At 40.6% G+C, this 21,298-nt stretch overlaps 1 protein-coding gene across 15 annotated transcripts in view; it reads right to left on the bottom strand.

The window, feature by feature from the left end:
• LOC108704587 (ERC protein 2) overlaps nucleotides 1-21,298 on the bottom strand; it is a 497,481-nt gene that overhangs the window by 379,789 nt on the left and 96,394 nt on the right. For all 15 annotated transcript variants that reach the window (XR_005961048.1, XR_005961047.1, XR_005961049.1 and 12 more), the window contains one exon: nucleotides 5,547-5,714. Coding sequence is in view for 1 of the 15 variants with exons in the window: in XM_041561864.1 (XP_041417798.1) it covers nucleotides 5,547-5,714 (168 nt within the window). In the remaining 14 variants the exon portion in view is untranslated. The remainder of the gene's footprint in view (nucleotides 1-5,546; nucleotides 5,715-21,298) is intronic.

Here is a 21,298-nt window from a genome sequence, read left to right as displayed (position 1 = left end):
TACATATGGGAGGAGGAGGTGCCATATTGATTCCCTTAGACAGTACAGTATGAGGGTATAGCTTATTGTGTGCCCAGAACATTCCTTCTCTGTATATTTGTATTTATACATATGGGAGGAGGGAGGTGCCATATTGATTCCCTTAGACAGTACAGTATGAGGGTATAGCTTATTGTGTGCCCAGAACATTCCTTCTCTGTATATTTGTATTTATACATATGGGAGGAGGAGGTGCCATATTGATTCCCTTAGACAATACAGTATGAGGGTATAGCTTATTGTGTGCCCAGAACATTCCTTCTCTGTATATTTGTATTTATACATATGGGAGGAGGAGGTGCCATATTGATTCCCTTTGACAGTACAGTATGAGGGTATAGCTTATTGTGTGCCCAGAACATTCCTTCTCTGTATATTTGTATTTATACATATGGGAGGAGGAGGTGCCATATTGATTCCCTTAGACAGTACAGTATGAGGGTATAGCTTATTGTGTGCACAGAACATTCCTTCTCTGTATATTTGTATTTATACATATGGGAGGAGGAGGTGCCATATTGATTCCCTTAGACAGTACAATATGAGGGTAAAGCTTATTGTGTGCCCAGAACATTCCTTCTCTGTATATTTGTATTTATACATATGGGAGGAGGGAGGTGCCATATTGATTCCCTTAGACAGTACAGTATGAGGGTATAGTTTATTGTGTGCCCAGAACATTCCTTCTCTGTATATTTGTATCTATACATATGGGTGGGGCTTCCTTCAAGTTTTCCGTAGACCTCCGCTTCCCAAACTGTTGGCAGCAGACATACCTATCAAACGGCAAATAGAGTTTAAGACTTGGAACCCACGTCTATTTGCTTCTCTAATTACACCAAAGTAACCATAGCACAATTACCCTGCGTTTATGTAATGAGTTACAGTAGGTCCAAACTTGAAACCTCTGAAATGGACCAGTATGAGATGTCAGTTTATCAATAAATTAAGTCCAATAATTCTGGTGCTTTTTAAAAAGCTAACGGTTTGCTTGTGCCTGGGGAAGTTGTGCAGCAGATGGAAATGTGGGTTGAATTTAGTGTCACATTTGGATTGTCTGTATGAGACACAACTTCAAACTCAGTGGAACACGTTGGACCCCTCTATCACTTAGTAATGGGACGGCACCACTAACAGCTTATAATTTACAGCAGAGATTTTATTTTCACAACAATTTCCTTCAGTTCTCGGCATTCCTGTGTCTTCACTAATTACCTGAACTTGAAAGAGTCACAAGTACTGAGACAGGAAACAAAATTAATAAAGGGAGGTGAAGGGCAATTGTGAATCTGCCACTGAAATAACAAATCCATTCAAGTTCAGTATCACCAGCCTGAATACATTCATATGATCAGGTTCTGAGCCATCAGTCATAGGCAGGAGAGGGTTAATACATGGGTAATTCAATGGTGTCAGCTAGTAAAGCCTATAGCAACCAACAAGATATTTGTTTTCAAACAGGCGACCAGCTTGTTGACTACTGAGTCGTCTAAGGGGCAGATTTTATTAAAAATTCAATTTTTGTAATTCAAATTTCGAGTTTATTTTAGTGTAATTTGACTAGGGAATAGTCCAAATTCGATTTGAGTTTAAAAAAAAAAAAATCAAAATTTATCATGTATTGTTCAAATTCAGCTATTCACCATCTAGACGAATTGGAATTTTAGCCTATGGGGGACCTCCTACAAACAATTTGGAGTAGTTTAGTGGAATTTCAAGTGTATGGGAGTTTTATGAACTCACATAAACTCTAAATTTGACCCTTGATTAATATGCCCCTAAATGTTTGGATTATACTCAGGATCGTAGTCACTGGACTGCAATACCCCCAATTTCATTACTGCACACTAATATAATTATATATAGTGATCATATCCCCCTTATATATTTATATATAGTGATCATAATCCCCTTATATATTTATATATAGTGATCATATCCCTCTTATATATTCATATATAGTGATCATATCCCCTTATATATTTATATATAGTGATCATTTCCCTCTTATATATTTATATATAGTGATCATATCCCCTTATATATTTATATATAGTGATCATTTCCCTCTTATATATTTATATATAGTGATCATATCCCCTTATATATTTATATATAGTGATCATATCCTCTTTATATATTTATATATAGTGATCATATCCCCCTTATATATTTATATATAGTGATCATATCCTCTTTTATATTAATATATAGTGATCATATCCCTCTTTATATATTTATTTATAGTGATCATTTCCCTCTTATATATTTATATATAGTGATCATATCCCCTTATATATTTATATAAAGTGATCATATCCTCTTTTATATTTATAGATAGTGATCATATCCCCTTATATATTTATATATAATGATCATATCCCCTTATATATTTATATAAAGTGATCATATCCCTCTTTTATATTTATATATAGTGATCATATCCCCCTTATATATTTATATATAGTGATCATATCCCTCTTTTATATTTATATATAGTGATCATATCCCCCTTATATATTTATATAAAGTGATCATATCCCTCTTTTATATTTATATATAGTGATCATATCCCCCTTATATATTTATATATAGTGATCATATCCCTCTTTTATATTTATATATAGTGATCATATCCCCCTTATATATTTATATATAGTGATCATATCCCCTTATATATTTTTATATAGTGATCATATCCCTTTATATATTATATAAAGTGATCATATCCCCTTATATATTTATATATAGTGATCATATCCCCTTATATATTTATATATAGTGATCATATCCCCTTATATATTTATATATAGTGATCATATCCCCCTTATATATTTATATAAAGTGATCATATCCTCTTTTATATTTATAGATAGTGATCATATCCCCTTATATATTTATATATAGTGATCATATCCCCTTATATATTTATATATAGTGATCATATCCCCCTTATATATTTATATATAGTGATCATATCCCCTTATATATTTATATATAGTGATCATATCCCCTTATATATTTATATATAGTGATCGTATCCCCTTATATATTTATATATAGTGATCATATCCCCTTATATATTTATATATAGTGATCATATCCCCTTATATATTTATATATAGTGATCATATCCCCCTTATATATTTATATATAGTGATCATATTCCCTTATATATTTATATATAGTGATCATATCCCCCTTATATATTTATATATAGTGATCATATTCCCCTTATATATTTATATATAGTGATCATATCCCTCTTATATATTTATATATAGTGGTCATATCCCCCTTATATATTTATATATAGTGATCATATTCCCTTATATATTTATATATAGTGATCATATCCCCTTATATATTTATATATAGTGATCATATTCCCCTTATATATTTATATATAGTGATCATATCCCTCTTATATATTTATATATAGTGGTCATATCCCCCTTATATATATATATATAGTGATCATATCCCCTTAACTGTCTCTTCTCCAGTGTAACAATCCCAACTTGCCTTTCCCCATAACTGATCCCTTCCATTCCCTTTATCAGCTTAGTTGCTCTTCTCTGTTCCTCTCTGTATTGTGTGCAACACATTAATGTGCATTAGAGATCAAGCAATGGTTCCATTGAATAACCCAATGTTTCCAGATCCCCAATTGCTAGAGGACAAGTCCAATGTCCCAGTGGATCCAGCTGAGAAGTTAAGTTATAGGCAGACATGAGAGCACTTGTTATCTGAGCTGATGTTTCTTATCAAGCTGCACTTGGTGCTGTCACAGTGGAAATCACAATACTTAGTCCTACTTTCTATCAGGCCAAAGTCAGGCATATTTACCCCATTACTTATGTACTTGACCAAAGAGCTCACTTCACTGGTTTGCTTAAAAAGTCCTAAGTGGGGATTCTGCGGGGACCTGTGTAATGTGAAACATCTAAATCATTTATGTTTCTTCTCTCCCCTGTCCGTTCCCTGGGCCAGATGTCAGTCTGACAGAGCATAACTCTTCTTTAAGGAATAAAGCTGGATAAAAAGAAGCAAATTTCAAGTCCCATTAGAGACTTACGTCTGTACCAGAGCCGATGTTACGAGCAACCAAGTATCAGAGCGCCATCGAGAGGCGGCGATATCAGCAAAGAGCTACAATGAGGGTATCAAACCCATAGAAAATTACAATATATATTAGAAGAGACCCAAAAACAATGATGCAGTAGCCAAAATAATTATAAAAAGTAAAAAAAATCTTTTATTAGGACATGTGTAGCCTAATGCATTTCGTGCCAAATGGGCACATACTCATAGGCCTATGCAACACTGTTTTTGGGTCTCTTCTAATATACATTGTAATTTCCAAATTTGGCGGCCCTTGGACTGGGGGTCTTTTGAAGAGTCTACAATGTGATCAAATTTTTGGGATTTTTGTTATGTAACTCTGTATCAGGAGCAGAGCTTCACACCACTTCTTTTTCACCTGATCAACCCGCAGCCCTACTGGACTACAACTCCCAGCTGTCTGTAAGAAATGAAAAGGAATTTAACATTTGGGGGCCGATTCACTAACTTCGAGTGAAGGATTCGAAGGTAAAAAACTTTGAATTTCGAAGGTTTTTTTGGGCTACTTCGACCATCGAATGGGCTACTTCGACCTTCGACTACGACTTCGAATCGAAGGATTCAAAGTAAAAATCGTTCGACTATTCGACCATTCGATAGTCGAAGTACTGTCTCTTTAAAAAAAACTTCGACCCCCTAGTTCGGCAGCTAAAAGCTACCGAACTCAATGTTAGCCTATGGGGAAGGTCGATTCGAAGGATTTAATCGTTCGATCGAAGGAATAATCCTTCGATCGTACGATCGCAGTATTTGCGCTAAATCCTTCGACTACGATATTCGAAGTCGAAGGATTTTAATTCCTAGTCGAATATCGAGGGTTAATTAACCCTCGATATTCGACCCTTAGTGAATCGGCCCCTTGCTGTTTAAGTTCAGAAGTCTAAAACTAGAGTTTTGCTCATCAGCATAAGGTTCATTAGAGACATTGTAAGAGAATCGTGTTGTTTTTCAGACTGCCATGATGCTGATCACATGAAGGAAAGAGCTGCCCCCCTGTGGAAGCAACGATGGAGTCACGGCTGTCTCTAGTATTGGGGCAAATAGACGGGACCCAATATTTGTACTGACTTTTTCCTTATTGGAAGCAAAACCAGCCTATTGGGTTTAGTTAATATTCACATGATTTTCTAGTAGACTTAAGGTATGAAGATCCAAATGATGGAAAGATCTGTTATCCAGAAAACCCCAGGTCCCGAGCATTCTGGATAACAGGTCCCATACCTGTATTACGGTTTCCATTTTGTCCTTTTGTCTCCATCTTACCCTACTGTGTCCCTCTATCCCAGCCGTCTCCATGTTGCCCTGCACTCAGTATAACAGGGGAAAGAAAGGCCAAGGGATACTCTGCATTTCCCAAAGTTCCATTACATGAGGATTCTTACTTTTTTCTGCAAGACGTTAATTTTTCTCTCCTTTACTTCCAACATGTCCTTCATGTCTCGGATTTCTCCGGCCAACGTCCCCTTCTCTTCCGTTAAATCCTGCAGCTGTTTGGTCTTCTTGTTGAGAAACGATTCCTTTTCCTCTAGTCGAAGCCTCAATGCGTCCACCTGCAAGACACCATTTATTTGATTTATTTGCTTCATTGTCACGTTCCAGAGTTACACAATTCATCCCAAAATCTGCTCCATCTCTTACGTTTGACATGAAACAACATATAAATATAAATATATATAGTGAATAATGTTCCCCATATTGCAAAATAGAAGGATATTATCAGTAACAGAGAAGTTCTGTGACCATTTAAAGGAGAACTAAAGTATAACTAAAGAAGTAGGTAGAAATGTTGTACATGATGTTTTGTGCTTCTGTACCAGCCCAAGGCAACCACAGCCCTTTAGCAGTAAAGATCTGTGTCTCCAAAGATGCCCCAGTAGCTCCCCATCTTCTTTTCTGCTCTGTTTCTCCAAAGATGCCCCAGTAGCTCCCCATCTTCTTTTCTGCTGATTCACTGATTCACATGCTCTGTGCTGCTGTCACTTACTGAGCTTAGGGACCCACTCACAATATACAGTACACATAGAATAGAAATGTCACAATATAAGGCTGATTAGTAATTAATACACATAATTACTACATGGCAGCACAGAAACCAGTGCAATTAGCATCAGAATTGAATAATCAGCAAACCTGTAGCATCAGCTTATATTACAGCCAGGGAAGCTCATTTTCTGCTGGATAATTAGTGACGAGCCCTAAGCTTAGCTTCTCAACAGCCAATCAGAGCCCACTGAGCATGTGAGTGTCACAGACACTTTCCAAGATGGTGACCCCCTGTGACAAGTTTGAAGTCCTGGATCATTGCTGCTATTGACAAGCTCAAACTTTAGCCTCGTGCAATAAGTTCACTATAGAAAATATGCAGTTTTTAGCCACATTCATTTTTAGGGTTTAGTTCTCCTTTAAAGGCACAAGGTGGGAGCTTTTTTACAGGTCACAGAGCTCTCGGATGACTTCTAATACTGAAGCACGTAATCTATGCAATTATTTTGAGGTGCAAGATCCAACAATTTGTGTTGTTTAGTATCATATATATATATATATATAGAACTATAGAAGCTGAGATCACTGTAGCCTTGGTTATTATGCTTGGCCAAGACAAGACAACAAGGCTCGGCATGAAATTCCACAAACTTCACTGCCCTCACCATGAAGAACTATTTTCACTGCTAAATTAAAGTTCAGTTCCTCAGGAGGCCGTTGTTTCTTGGAGAAAAAAGGTCCCCTGCTATTTGTCTATAATGTCCTCTAATGTACTTGTAAAGTCTAATCATGTCCCTCTCAATCGTCATTTCTCCAGAGAAAACAACCCCAACCTTGTCAGTCTTTCCTTCTAGTTTCCTTGTTTAATTCCTTTATTTCAGTCTAGTCTCACGTCTCTGCTCTCTCTCCAGCTCATTAATACCCTGTTTATGTACAAGAGCCCAACACTGCATTTCATACTCAACGTGAGGCAAAATTATATTTTCATCTCTTGAGTCACTGCCTGAAATGTATAAACGTCAGCACTTTATTTGCTTTGTAACACTGCCTGGAATTACACAGCAGGTTATCCACAAAACAAACAAAATTCTTCTGAATTAAGGAGACTCATATACTATTTATTGAAAACCTGTTGGTAGTTTTAACTCCCGGACTGTTATCTCAAGACTCATCAGCATGAACTGATGCTCTTATTTGTTTATCAAAAACCCAATGAACATTTAGCTGCACATCAATGAATGAAGGTTTCAATGTGGCTGTGCCAGGGACTCATTTTTACAGGTTGGATGACATTTGCAAATAACATAAGAGCACGGAGTGATTAGTAACAATCCTATAGGTAGAAGCAAATCTTAAATGTTCTAGATGGTCACTGACTACATCACTGTTGCGAGCTGCTAAACTGCAGGATAAAGATAAAGAAAATTGATCTCATCATGTTTTGTTCTTTACTCTTCCAATGACTTCACACAAAATAGTTATGTGACTGGCCTATAATATGTAACATTTCAGTATTATTATATGTGATATTTCTGTATTATTTAATATACCTTTAAGACTCCCAACTACCTTACATGGGTTATCTGTTGGGAGAGATGTTGCCTATAGTAACAGTGGATAATAGTCTCTGGGAAGGGAGTGTGACTGTGGGATAGCAGGTATAGTAGGGAGAGATGGTGTCTATAGTAACAGTGGATAATAGTCTCTGGGAAGGGAGTGTGACTGTGGGATAGCAGGTATAGTAGGGAGAGATGGTGTCTATAGTAACAGTGGATAATAGTCTCTGGGAAGGGAGTGTGACTGTGGGATAGCAGGTATAGTAGGGAGAGATGTGTCTATAGTAACAGTGGATAATAGTCTCTGGGAAGGGAGTGTGACTGTGGGATAGCAGGTATAGTAGGGAGAGATGGTGTCTATAGTAACAGTGGATAATAGTCTCTGGGAAGGGAGTGTGACTGTGGGATAGCAGGTATAGTAGGGAGAGATGGTGTCTATAGTAACAGTGGATAATAGTCTCTGGGAAGGGAGTGTGACTGTGGGATAGCAGGTATAGTAGGGAGAGATGATGCCTATAGTAACAGTGGATAATAGTCTCTGGGAAGGGAGTGTGACTGTGGGATAGCAGGTATAGTAGGGAGAGATGGTGCCTATAGTAACAGTGGATAATAGTCTCTGGGAAGGGAGTGTGACTGTGGGATAGCAGGTATAGTAGGGAGAGATGGTGCCTATAGTAACAGTGGATAATAGTCTCTGGGAAGGGAGTGTGACTGTGGGATAGCAGGTATAGTAGGGAGAGATGGTGTCTATAGTAACAGTGGATAATAGTCTCTGGGAAGGGAGTGTGACTGTGGGATAGCAGGTATAGTAGGGAGAGATGGTGTCTATAGTAACAGTGGATAATAGTCTCTGGGAAGGGAGTGTGACTGTGGGATAGCAGGTATAGTAGGGAGAGATGGTGCCTATAGTAACAGTGGATAATAGTCTCTGGGAAGGGAGTGTGACTGTGGGATAGCAGGTATAGTAGGGAGAGATGGTGCCTATAGTAACAGTGGATAATAGTCTCTGGGAAGGGAGTGTGACTGTGGGATAGCAGGTATAGTAGGGAGAGATGGTGCCTATAGTAACAGTGGATAATAGTCTCTGGGAAGGGAGTGTGACTGTGGGATAGCAGGTATAGTAGGGAGAGATGGTGCCTATAGTAACAGTGGATAATAGTCTCTGGGAAGGGAGTGTGACTGTGGGATAGCAGGTATAGTAGGGAGAGATGGTGCCTATAGTAACAGTGGATAATAGTCTCTGGGAAGGGAGTGTGACTGTGGGATAGCAGGTATAGTAGGGAGAGATGGTGTATATAGTAACAGTGGATAATAGTCTCTGGGAAGGGAGTGTGACTGTGGGATAGCAGGTATAGTAGGGAGAGATGGTGCCTATAGTAACAGTGGATAATAGTCTCTGGGAAGGGAGTGTGACTGTGGGATAGCAGGTATAGTAGGGAGAGATGGTGCCTATAGTAACAGTGGATAATAGTCTCTGGGAAGGGAGTGTGACTGTGGGATAGCAGGTATAGTAGGGAGAGATGGTGCCTATAGTAACAGTGGATAATAGTCTCTGGGAAGGGAGTGTGAGTGTGGGATAGCAGGTATAGTAGGGAGAGATGGTGCCAATAGTAACAGTGGATAATAGTCTCTGGGAAGGGAGTGTGACTGTGGGATAGCAGGTATAGTAGGGAGAGATGGTGCCTATAGTAACAGTGGATAAAAGTCTCTGGGAAGGGAGTGTGACTGTGGGATAGCAGGTATAGTAGGGAGAGATGGTGCCTATAGTAACAGTGGATAATAGTCTCTGGGAAGGGAGTGTGACTGTGGGATAGCAGGTATAGTAGGGAGAGATGGTGTCTATAGTAACAGTGTATAATAGTCTCTGGGAAGGGAGTGTGACTGTGGGATAGCAGGTATAGTAGGGAGAGATGGTGTCTATAGTAACAGTGGATAATAGTCTCTGGGAAGGGAGTGTGACTGTGGGATAGCAGGTATAGTAGGGAGAGATGGTGCCTATAGTAACAGTGGATAATAGTCTCTGGGAAGGGAGTGTGACTGTGGGATAGCAGGTATAGTAGGGAGAGATGGTGACAAATGATGTGAGTGTTGTCCAATCTGTAACAGTTGTTGCTGAAATACAAATCCCAGTACCATTCCTAGAGCAGAAGTCTGGCAATGACAGAAGAGCTTTAAAGAACATTTACTTTCCATTTACTAGCAGCAAATACTTCTTATTTTCTTACACAGTCCATCTTGGCTACATATGTCCAGTCTCTTAGTTACATAGTTACATAGTTAAATTGGGTTGAAAAAAGACAAAGTCCATCAAGTTCAACCCCTCCAAATGAAAACCCAGCCCCATACATACACCCCTCCCTACTGTCACATAAATGATATATACCCATATCTATACTAACTATAGAGTTTAGTATCACAATAGCCTTTGTATTATGTCTGTCCAAGAAATCATCCAAGTCCCTCTTATAGTCATTAACTGAATCATCACCCGGCAGTGCATTCCCCAACCTCACTGTCCTCACTGTGATGAACCCCCTACTCTGTTCCTTTAAATGAAACTTCTTTTCCTCTAGTCTGAAGGGGAGGCCTCTGGTACGTGATTCTCTTTATGGGTAAAAAGGTCCCCTGCTATTTGTCTATAATGTCCTCTAATGTACTTGTAAAGTCTAATCATGTCCCCTCACAAGCGCCTTTTTTCCCCCAGAGAAAACAACCCCAACCTTGTCAGTCTCCCCTCATAATTTAACTCTTCCCTCCCTCTAACCAGTTTAGTTGCACTTAGTCTCTGCACTCTCTCCAGCTCATTTATATCCCTCTTAAGGACTGGAGTCCAAAACTGAACAAATTCCTTTAATTTGTATTTTTTCTGGGAGAAGCACAGATGACATGTGACCAAAGCTGTAGAGTTCACAGTAAATCTTTATTAATCTTCATAATCCCTAAACCATAAGCAAGTGCTTAAATTCAGTTCCAGGAGAAATCTCCCTTCCTTCGGTCATTTTTTATTCACAGAATTCTACTGTACAGAGTAGTCGTATTTCACACTCGCCTTCCAAAAACAAAACGCAATATGTTTCTAATACAAGATGTGGTCGCACAGGAATATTAATCCACTTCTGCTAATGTGTATATAGATATATAAATAAAGAAGGAACGATTGTGGAAATAAAATATTTTACACAAACTGACCAGGTCTTTTTACTACAAGGTTTAAAGGGCACCTAGCGACCATGCATTGATGTGAATAAGAGACTGGAATATGAATAGGAGAGGCCTGAATAGAAAGAGGAGTAATAAAAAGTAGCAATAAATGTGTAGCCTTACAGAGCATTTGTTTTTAGATGGGGTCAGTGACCCCCATTTGAAAGCTGGAAAGAGTCAGAAGAAGAAGAATTAATAAATAAAAAAATAAATAATAAAGACCAATTAAAAAGTTGCTTAGAATCGGTCATTCTATAACATACTAAGGGGGTTATTTGTCAAAGTCCGAATTTATCTCAATATTTTCTGAAAAAACTCTGACCAAATCCGCACAGGTTTTTTGGGCTTATTTATTAATACACTTTCCCAAAAATTTTGTTTGTGGGAAAAAAATCTGAAAAAATAGGGAAAAATCTTATTTTTTCGGTTTTTTCATCAGATTTTCATGTTTTTTCACCCGAAAGCTCAAAATTTTGCCCTGAAAACTCATAAAACTTTCGGGTATTGCCAAAAACCCAGCGCACATCAAAAAATCATTGGGATTTCTCCCATTGACTTATACGCAACCTCGACAGGTCTGAGATGCCGGATTTTCAGATCCCGACATTTCCCATCCTCGGGGTTTAATAAATTCCAAAAACGTTGTGATTTTTTTGAAAGTCCGATTTTATATAAAAAAAAATCACACATTTTTTGTGATATCTGCATTCGGAGTTTAGTAAATAACCCACTAAATGTTAACTAAAGGTGTTGAAAGCAGCATTTACTTAAAGGAGTGTTTTATGCAAGCAACGGCAGTAGGCCCGGACTGACAATCTGTCTGTTCAGGCATTTGCCCGAGAGGCCGCTCTATCTTTTCTTTAAGTGGGCCGCTCCTGATCTCTACTCCTTATTAGAAAGTGCCACAGCCTTTCAATGCATCAGGCGGGCTCTAGGACCGCTCCTGCATCCTTTCTCCCACTATGGCTCCTCTCTGTTCTGGTGCTGCCGTGCTCTGTGCAGGCGCCATCAGGAGGCCACAGTCGTCCGGGGCCCAGCAGGATTTAGACTTAAAAGGGGGCTTTAAGATCATGGAGATCGCTGAAGCTGAAGACCGGATCTCTCTCCCTGCACTTTCTGTGAGTCTTTGTCACTCTTTCCCTCTGTCTGTCAATCTCTGCACTCTCTGTCACTCTCTCTCTGCACTGTCTGTCCCTCTCTCTGTCACTCTCTGTACTCTGGGGCAAATTCACTAAGCGCCGAAGCACCTAACGCTAGCATGAATTCGCTAGCGTTGGGCATTTTCGGTACTTTGCCGATTCACTAACGGACGCTGGCGTAAATTCGCTAGTGTTACTTTGCACCCTTACGCCTGGCGAATTTGCGTAACAGACGAAACTACGCAAATTCACTAACGCGCATTGTTCTGAACGCTACCTTTTACGCTAGACTTCCTTCGCCACCTCAGACCAGGTGAAGCACAATAGAGTAGATAGGGATTGCTTAAAAAAAAATTAAAACATTTTCTAAGTCCCAAAAATGCTGGCGTTTTTTCTTTCTTATGGGTGATAGGCTGAAAAAGATTGTAAATTTTTTTTGGGGCTCCCCTCCTTCCCCCCTACATTTCCTGACTCATGGCAACTTACCTATACAGTGGGCACATGTGTAGGGCAAAATAACAATTTTATTTGATGTTTTGAAGGTTTCCCAGGCTTGTGTAGTGCTGTTACATATACCTCCATTGTAAATTGAATTTGACATCGTATGCAAATTAAGCATCGCTAATGTAGTAGGCAAATTAACGGTAGCGCAACTTCCCAATCTTACGCTACCCCTGGCGAAAATACGCCTGGCGAAGTGCGGCAAAGCACGGCGAAGCAGACGCCAGCGCAACTACGAATCTTAGTGAATGTCCCACTCTGTCTGTCTGACTCTTTCTCTCTCTCTCTCTCTCTCTGCACTCTGTCTCCCTCTCTGCACTTTCTGTGAGTCTTTGTCACTCTCTGTCCCTCTCTCTGTCACTCTCTCTCTGCACTCTCTGGAGGAAATTTACTAAAGGGCGAAGTGGCTAATGCTGGCGAAAATTTTGGCACTTCGCCGATTTCCTAACGGTAGCTGGCGCAACTTCGGACTCTAATGCCAGGCGAATTTTCGGTCTGGCGAAAGAGCGTTACTGCGCAAATTCACTAAGTTTTTGATTTTACTGACCGTTACCTCTATCGCCAGACTTGCCTTCGCCACCTCAGACCAAGCGAAGTGCAATAGAGTAGATAGGAGTTGTTTCCTATTTAAAGGGTGATAGACTGAAAAAGATTGTAATTTTTTTTGGGGTACCCTCCTTCCCCCCTACATTTGCTAACATATGGCACCTAAACTATACAGTGGGCACATGTGTAGGGCAAAATAACAACTCTATTTTATCTTATGAAGGTTCCCTGGCCTTGTGTAGTGTAATGTATTTGCTGCAGCATATACAGCCATTGTACTTTAACTGCGCACCGTATGCTAATTAGCCAACGCTAGCGTAATTTCGCCAGCGTTCGGTACCCTGTGCGCAACTTCGGATCTTCGTGAATTAGCGTTGTCCTGGTGAATTTACGCCTGGCGAAGTATTGCGATGTGCACGAAGCCAGTGCTGTTGAATTTTCGCCGGTTAGTGAACTTGCCCCTCTGTCTCTCTCTGCACTTTCTGTGAGTCTCTGTCTCTCTCTGCCCCTCTCTCTGAATTACACTTAAAGGAGAACCAAACCCGAAATAGAAAAAAAACCCTACTCCCCCCCAGCCTATCTGCCCCCCCCCCTGGGCAAATGCCCCTAATTTTTTACTTACCCCTCTGTGCAGATCTGGCCTTGGGAGTTTACGGCAGCCATCTTCTTTTTTTTTGGTCTTCTTCGGAATCAGACTGGCATTTTCATTTTTCGGCGCATGCGCAGTTGTAGTAAATTTCCGGTCCCGAACGACTGGGCATGTGCCAAAAGCTCTCTTTCGGCGCATGCGCAGCTGTTCGGGACCGGAAACTTACTACAACTGCGCATGGGCCAAAACTTCCGAACAATACCGAAAAAAAAGATGGTGCCCACGAACTTCGGAAGCCAAAATCTGCATGGAGGGGTAAGTAAAAAATTAGGGGCATTTGCCCAGTGGGGCAGGTAGGCTGGGGGGGATGAGGGAGGGGGGTCTACCCAGGGTAGGGTTTTTTTCAATTTTGGGTTTAGTTCTCCTTTAAGTGAAAAAGGCAGCTCTTTATGCACATACATTTTTTGCAGTTTTACCCCAATATATGAGTGGATGTGTACAAGTGTGTTTACATGGGGCTGCTTTGATTTTTTTTGCCCGGGCTGCTTTTTACCCCCAGTCGGGCCCTGAGCGGCAGCGTAATGAATGATCTACAGCAAATATCTGATTGGTTGCTGGGGGTTACTAGGCTGGAGCAGACTGTGCCCACATTACTACATAATGAATACAAGATAGAGAATACAAGATAGAGAATAGTAGAACATGGGAAAAACAGGCAGCTAGTAACAAGCTGCATCTATAGAAGAGAGAGGGCAGGACAGTAATGAAATCTTATAAATAACGAATTAATAGAAGCTTTTAAAATCAGATAAAACAAATCTATGAGACAGGAACGTTATTACCGCACTCAGTGGGAAAGAGTGATGATGAATAACATGTGACAGTCAATGGATCCGTACACACAACTGCCATTTATACTCACATGGAACAAACACGAGTAAATCCATTATAGATTTTGGAAGGGTGGGCCACAGCCTAAATGCAGTCTGAAAGTGACTGGTGAGGGGTAAGGATTCATTTAAATTAACAGTAATGTAGAGAGGGACATTCTGAGACAATTTGCAGTTAATTATCATTTTTAATATTTGTGGTTTTTGAGATATTTAGCTTTTTATTCAGCAGCTATCTGCTAGCAATCTGGTTGCTAGGGTACAAATACCCCTAGCAACCATGCACTGATTTGAATAAGGGACTGGAATAAGAATAGGAGAGGCCTGAATAGAGAAATGAGGAATACAAAGTAGCAATAACAATACATTTGTAGCCTTACAGAGCGTTTGCTGTTTAGATGGGGTCAGTGACCCCCATTAGAAAGCTGGAAAGAGTCAGAGGAAGAAAGCAAATCATTTCAAAACTAAAAAGAAAAGGAAAATATGAAGGCCAGTGGAAAATTCTAAAATATACTAAAAGTTAACTTAAAAGTGATCCACCTCTGCAAAGTTCAATCACATAGGAACCTGTACCAACAGAGCTTACGATCTAATCTCCCAGACACACGTACACTAAGGATGAGCAATAAGCTACCGTTCTACTTATGTGACTCGGAAGTAACACAAAAACACATAGAAAGCAAGTAGTATACATGGTGAGAGTATCCTGGTAGGAAACAAGAAGCCCTTTGGCCTTTACAATTAACTGTGTGTTTGGTAACAATTTCTGCCCCCCCCATACCATGAACATCGTTGACATGCGCTCCGGTTGCTATGGTCAGTTTCCCTGGAAACCTAATCACTAGATAGAGACTATTATCCTCCCTACTATACCGACTATCCCACAGTCACACTCCCTTCCCAGAGACTATTATCCACTGTTACTATAGGCACCATCTCTCCCTACTATACCTGCTATCCCACAGTCACACTCCCTTCCCAGAGACTATTATCCACTGTTACTATAGGCACCATCTCTCCCTACTATACCTGCTATCCCACAGTTACACTCCCTTCCCAGAGACTATTATCCACTGTTACTATAGGTACCATCTCTCCCTACTATATCCGCTATCCCACAGTCACACTCCCTTCCCAGAGACTATTATCCACTGTTACTATAGGCACCATCTCTCCTACTATACCTGCTATCCCACAGTCACACTCCCTTCCCAGAGACTATTATCCACTGTTACTATAGGCACCATCTCTCCCTACTATACCTGCTATCCCACAGTCACACTCCCTTCCCAGAGACTATTATCCACTGTTACTATAGACACCATCTCTCCCTACTATACCTGCTATCCCACAGTCACACTCCCTTCCCAGAGACTATTATCCACTGTTACTATAGACACCATCTCTCCCTACTATACCTGCTATCCCACAGTCACACTCCCTTCCCAGAGACTATTATCCCACTGTTACTATAGGCACCATCTCTCCCTACTATAACTGCTATCCCACAGTCACACTCCCTTCCCAGAGACTATTATCCACTGTTACTATAGACACCATCTCTCCCTACTATACCTGCTATCCCACAGTCACACTCCCTTCCCAGAGACTATTATCCACTGTTACTACAGGCACCATCTCTCCCTACTATACCTGCTATCCCACAGTCACACTCCCTTCCCAGAGACTATTATCCACTGTTACTATAGACACTATCTCTCCCTACTATACCTGCTATCCCACAGTCACACTCCCTTCCCAGAGACTATTATCCACTGTTACTATAGACACCATCTCTCCCTACTATACCTGCTATCCCACAGTCACACTCCCTTCCCAGAGACTATTATCCCACTGTTACTATAGGCACCATCTCTCCCTACTATAACTGCTATCCCACAGTCACACTCCCTTCCCAGAGACTATTATCCACTGTTACTATAGAAACCATCTCTCCCTACTATACCTGCTATCCCACAGTCACACTCCCTTCCCAGAGACTATTATCCACTGTTACTACAGGCACCATCTCTCCCTACTATACCTGCTATCCCACAGTCACACTCCCTTCCCAGAGACTATTATCCCACTGTTACTATAGGCACCATCTCTCCCTACTATACCTGCTATCCCACAGTCACACTCCCTTCCCAGAGACTATTATCCACTGTTACTATAGACACCATCTCTCCCTACTATACCTGCTATCCCACAGTCACACTCCCTTCCCAGAGACTATTATCCACTGTTACTATAGGCACCATCTCTCCCTACTATACCTGCTATCCCACAGTCACACTCCCTTCCCAGAGACTATTATCCACTGTTACTATAGACACTATCTCTCCCTACTATACCTGCTATCCCACAGTCACACTCCCTTCCCAGAGACTATTATCCACTGTTACTATAGACACCATCTCTCCCTACTATACCTGCTATCCCACAGTCACACTCCCTTCCCAGAGACTATTATCCCACTGTTACTATAGACACCATCTCTCCCTACTATACCTGCTATCCCACAGTCACACTCCCTTCCCAGAGACTATTATCCCACTGTTACTATAGACACCATCTCTCCCTACTATACCTGCTATCCCACAGTCACACTCCCTTCCCAGAGACTATTATCCACTGTTACTATAGGCACCATCTCTCCCTACTATACCTGCTATCCCACAGTCACACTCCCTTCCCAGAGACTATTATCCACTGTTACTATAGACACCATCTCTCCCTACTATACCTGCTATCCCACAGTCACACTCCCTTCCCAGAGACTATTATCCCACTGTTACTATAGGCACCATCTCTCCCTACTATAACTGCTATCCCACAGTCACACTCCCTTCCCAGAGACTATTATCCACTGTTACTATAGAAACCATCTCTCCCTACTATACCTGCTATCCCACAGTCACACTCCCTTCCCAGAGACTATTATCCACTGTTACTACAGGCACCATCTCTCCCTACTATACCTGCTATCCCACAGTCACACTCCCTTCCCAGAGACTATTATCCCACTGTTACTATAGGCACCATCTCTCCCTACTATACCTGCTATCCCACAGTCACACTCCCTTCCCAGAGACTATTATCCACTGTTACTATAGACACTATCTCTCCCTACTATACCTGCTATCCCACAGTCACACTCCCTTCCCAGAGACTATTATCCACTGTTACTATAGACACCATCTCTCCCTACTATACCTGCTATCCCACAGTCACACTCCCTTCCCAGAGACTATTATCCACTGTTACTATAGACACATCTCTCCCTACTATACCTGCTATCCCACAGTCACACTCCCTTCCCAGAGACTATTATCCCACTGTTACTATAGACACCATCTCTCCCTACTATACCTGCTATCCCACAGTCACACTCCCTTCCCAGAGACTATTATCCACTGTTACTATAGGCACCATCTCTCCCTACTATACCTGCTATCCCACAGTCACACTCCCTTCCCAGAGACTATTATCCCACTGTTACTATAGACACCATCTCTCCCTACTATACCTGCTATCCCACAGTCACACTCCCTTCCCAGAGACTATTATCCACTGTTACTATAGACACCATCTCTCCCTACTATACCTGCTATTCCACAGTCACACTCCCTTCCCAGAGACTATTATCCACTGTTACTATAGACACCATCTCTCCCTACTATACCTGCTATCCCACAGTCACGCTCCCTTCCCAGAGACTATTATCCACTGTTACTATAGGCACCATCTCTCCCTACTACAACTGTTATGTCACAGTCCAATGACCCAATAAAGCAGAAGAAGCAACCCAAGAAAGAAATTGTTATGGATTTATGTAGTGGGTATGTGTAATGAGAATGCACAGAAAGCACCAATAGTAATAAAATAATCCTGGATGTTACAAGATTCCTGTAAAAAAAATGGCTGCTGTCCATAATGAAGAATACGATCCTTTTATTTCCATTGTAGCACAAGTTTCCTTCCAGACTTTCAGACCCAGTGAGTCCAATTCAGCTACAAACACGATTGAATGGGGAATATTCGCTGGCCGGCAGTAAGAGGAACGGATGTTCCCAGTAGACATTATATTAAAATTAAATGAACATTAGGAAGGGAAGGAACACAGAGATCCATCTTCCACGTGTTTAAAGGAACGTGGTGCAACAGCAAAATCACTTTCTCTAATGGAACATTCCAAACATTAATTCAAACCCGAAATTGAAAAAGATGAGTTTGCTTTTTAGCAAATAATAAATAAATAAATGGCAGTTGTTGGGGTTATTATGGGATGGAAAAATGGGCTTAGAAAGTAATGGTTTTAATAAGAGAGATAAATGGCAAATAAAGGAATAGCTGAGTGGCTGATGGTTGTGGGTATTAAAGGCATATTAATATTCTTATTATTTATCTCCGTTTTCTTCCATTTGCCATGAATTCAATGCACAGACTTGGGTTAGGCCCATTGTCAGACCGGCAGTTATTGGAAATCAGTATCTCTCCCAGACTGGCACAATAAGTGGCCCTACTCCTAATTAGCACTTAGTATTAATATACCGCTGGGCCTTTCCATGATATTGTCCAATCTTTATAAAGGGCCAGACATTGATATTCCTATATCCCACCTGCTTGGTGCTCTTTTTGTTTGGGGTGAACCTTTACGGCACTGCTAACCGGCTCACACTGAATATTGCAAACACAGCTATGTGATCAATATCCGGAAACCCATTATCCAGAAAGCTCCAAATTTCGGAAAGTCCGTCTTCCATAAACTCCATTTTATCCAAATAATCCAAATTTTTAAAAATGATTTCCTTTTTCTGTGTAATAATAAAAAATTTGCTTGTACTTGATCCCAACTAAGATGTAATTAATCCTTATTGGAAGCAAAACCAGCCTATTGGCTTTATTTAATGTTTATATGATTTTCTTAAATGGGTTGTTCACCTTCGAGTTAACTGTTAGTATGATGTAGAGAGGGATATTCTGAGATAATTTGCAATTGGTTTTCATTTTTTAATATTTGTGTTCTTTTACTTATTTAGCTTTTTATTCAGCAGCTCTCCAGTTTGCATTTTCAGCCATCTGGTTGCTAGGGTCCAAATTCCCCTAGCAACCAAGCACTGATATAAGAGACTGGAATGAATAGGAGAGGCCTGAATAGAAAGGTGAGTAATAAAAAGTAGCAATAACTGTACATTTATAGCCTTACAGAGTATTTGTTTTTTAGATGGGGTCAATGACCCCTATTTTAAAGGTAAAAAAAGTCATAAGTAGAAGGCAAATAATTCAAAAACGATATCAAATGAATAACAAAGAGCAATTGAAAAGTTGCTTAGAATTGACCATTATATAATATACTAAAAGTTATCGTAAAGGTGAACCACCCCTTTAAGTAGACTAAAAGGGTTCGTTCACCTTTGAGTTAACTGTTAGTAAGATGTAAAGATTGATATTCTGAGATCATTTGCAATTGGTTTTAATCTTTTATCATTTGGGGTTTTTGAGTTATTTAGCTTTTTATTCAGCAGCTCTCCAGTTTGCAGTTTTAGCCATCTGGTCGCTAGGATCCACATTACCCTAGCAACCAAGCATTGATTTGAATAAGAGACTGGAATATGAGCAGGAGAGACCTGTACTAGTAAATAAAGCCCCCTGACTACTGTAGCCTTTCGCCCAGTCCCAAGGCACTGCATCTGACTAAATTGTGGTTTCTCTGTGTCGCTCTTTTTAGTAAAGGCCAAATAATTCCCAATAAAACTCTCTTATATTTTAGTGCACATTTGTGCCGTATTACTTCCCACAGAGAGAAATATTATCCAATTGCAGCTTCATCTCGTGCCCTGCTCCAGGCAATGTGTATGTGTGGCCCTTGCACTGGTGCCCATGTTTATAGCCAATATTACATACTGTACATATAGAAACTATTTTGGCTGCTCCTTTAATCCCCTTTTTAAAAAGACAGAAAGGGAGAAAGCCCTGCTTTATTGTTCATAATGAGAATAAAAAGCAGCCGGAAGGACAGTGGAAAGATCACAACAAACAAATGTTCAGGCACGGTGTGTTCTCACATAATCATCAGTAAATGTTATGCAAATTCTGCACTCGTTACTGCACCTCCTGACACTGTTTCCAATTAAAGGCATCCTGGGAATAGCCAGAAATCCATGAATATTGACAAATGATTAACAGTAAACTGGCACCAAGCAGGAGAGAGTTCTGTGGCACTGGGTGGATATACGATATTATACGGCACTGGGTGGATATACGGCACTGGGTGGATATAAGGCACTGGGTGGATATAAGACACTGGGTGGATATAAGGCACTGGGTGGATATATGGCACTGGGTGGATATAAGGCACTGGGTGGATATAAGGCACTGGGTGGATATATGGCACTGGGTGGATATAAGGCACTGGGTGGATATAAGACACTGGGTGGATATAAGGCACTGGGTGGATATAAGGCACTGGGTGGATATAAGGCACTGGGTGGATATATGGCACTGGTGGATATAAGGCACTGGGTGGATATAAGACACTGGGTGGATATAAGGCACTGGGTGGATATAAGGCACTGGGTGGATATAAGGCACTGGGTGGATATATGGCACTGGGTGGATATAAGGCACTGGGTGGATATAAGACACTGGGTGGATATACGGCACTGGGTGGATATAAGGCACTGGGTGGATATAAGACACTGGGTGGATATAAGGCACTGGGTG

Source organism: Xenopus laevis, chromosome 4S (assembly GCF_017654675.1).
Source record: "Xenopus laevis strain J_2021 chromosome 4S, Xenopus_laevis_v10.1, whole genome shotgun sequence".
Classification (NCBI taxonomy): domain Eukaryota; kingdom Metazoa; phylum Chordata; class Amphibia; order Anura; family Pipidae; genus Xenopus; species Xenopus laevis.
This window is presented reverse-complemented; position numbering and strand designations above follow the sequence as displayed.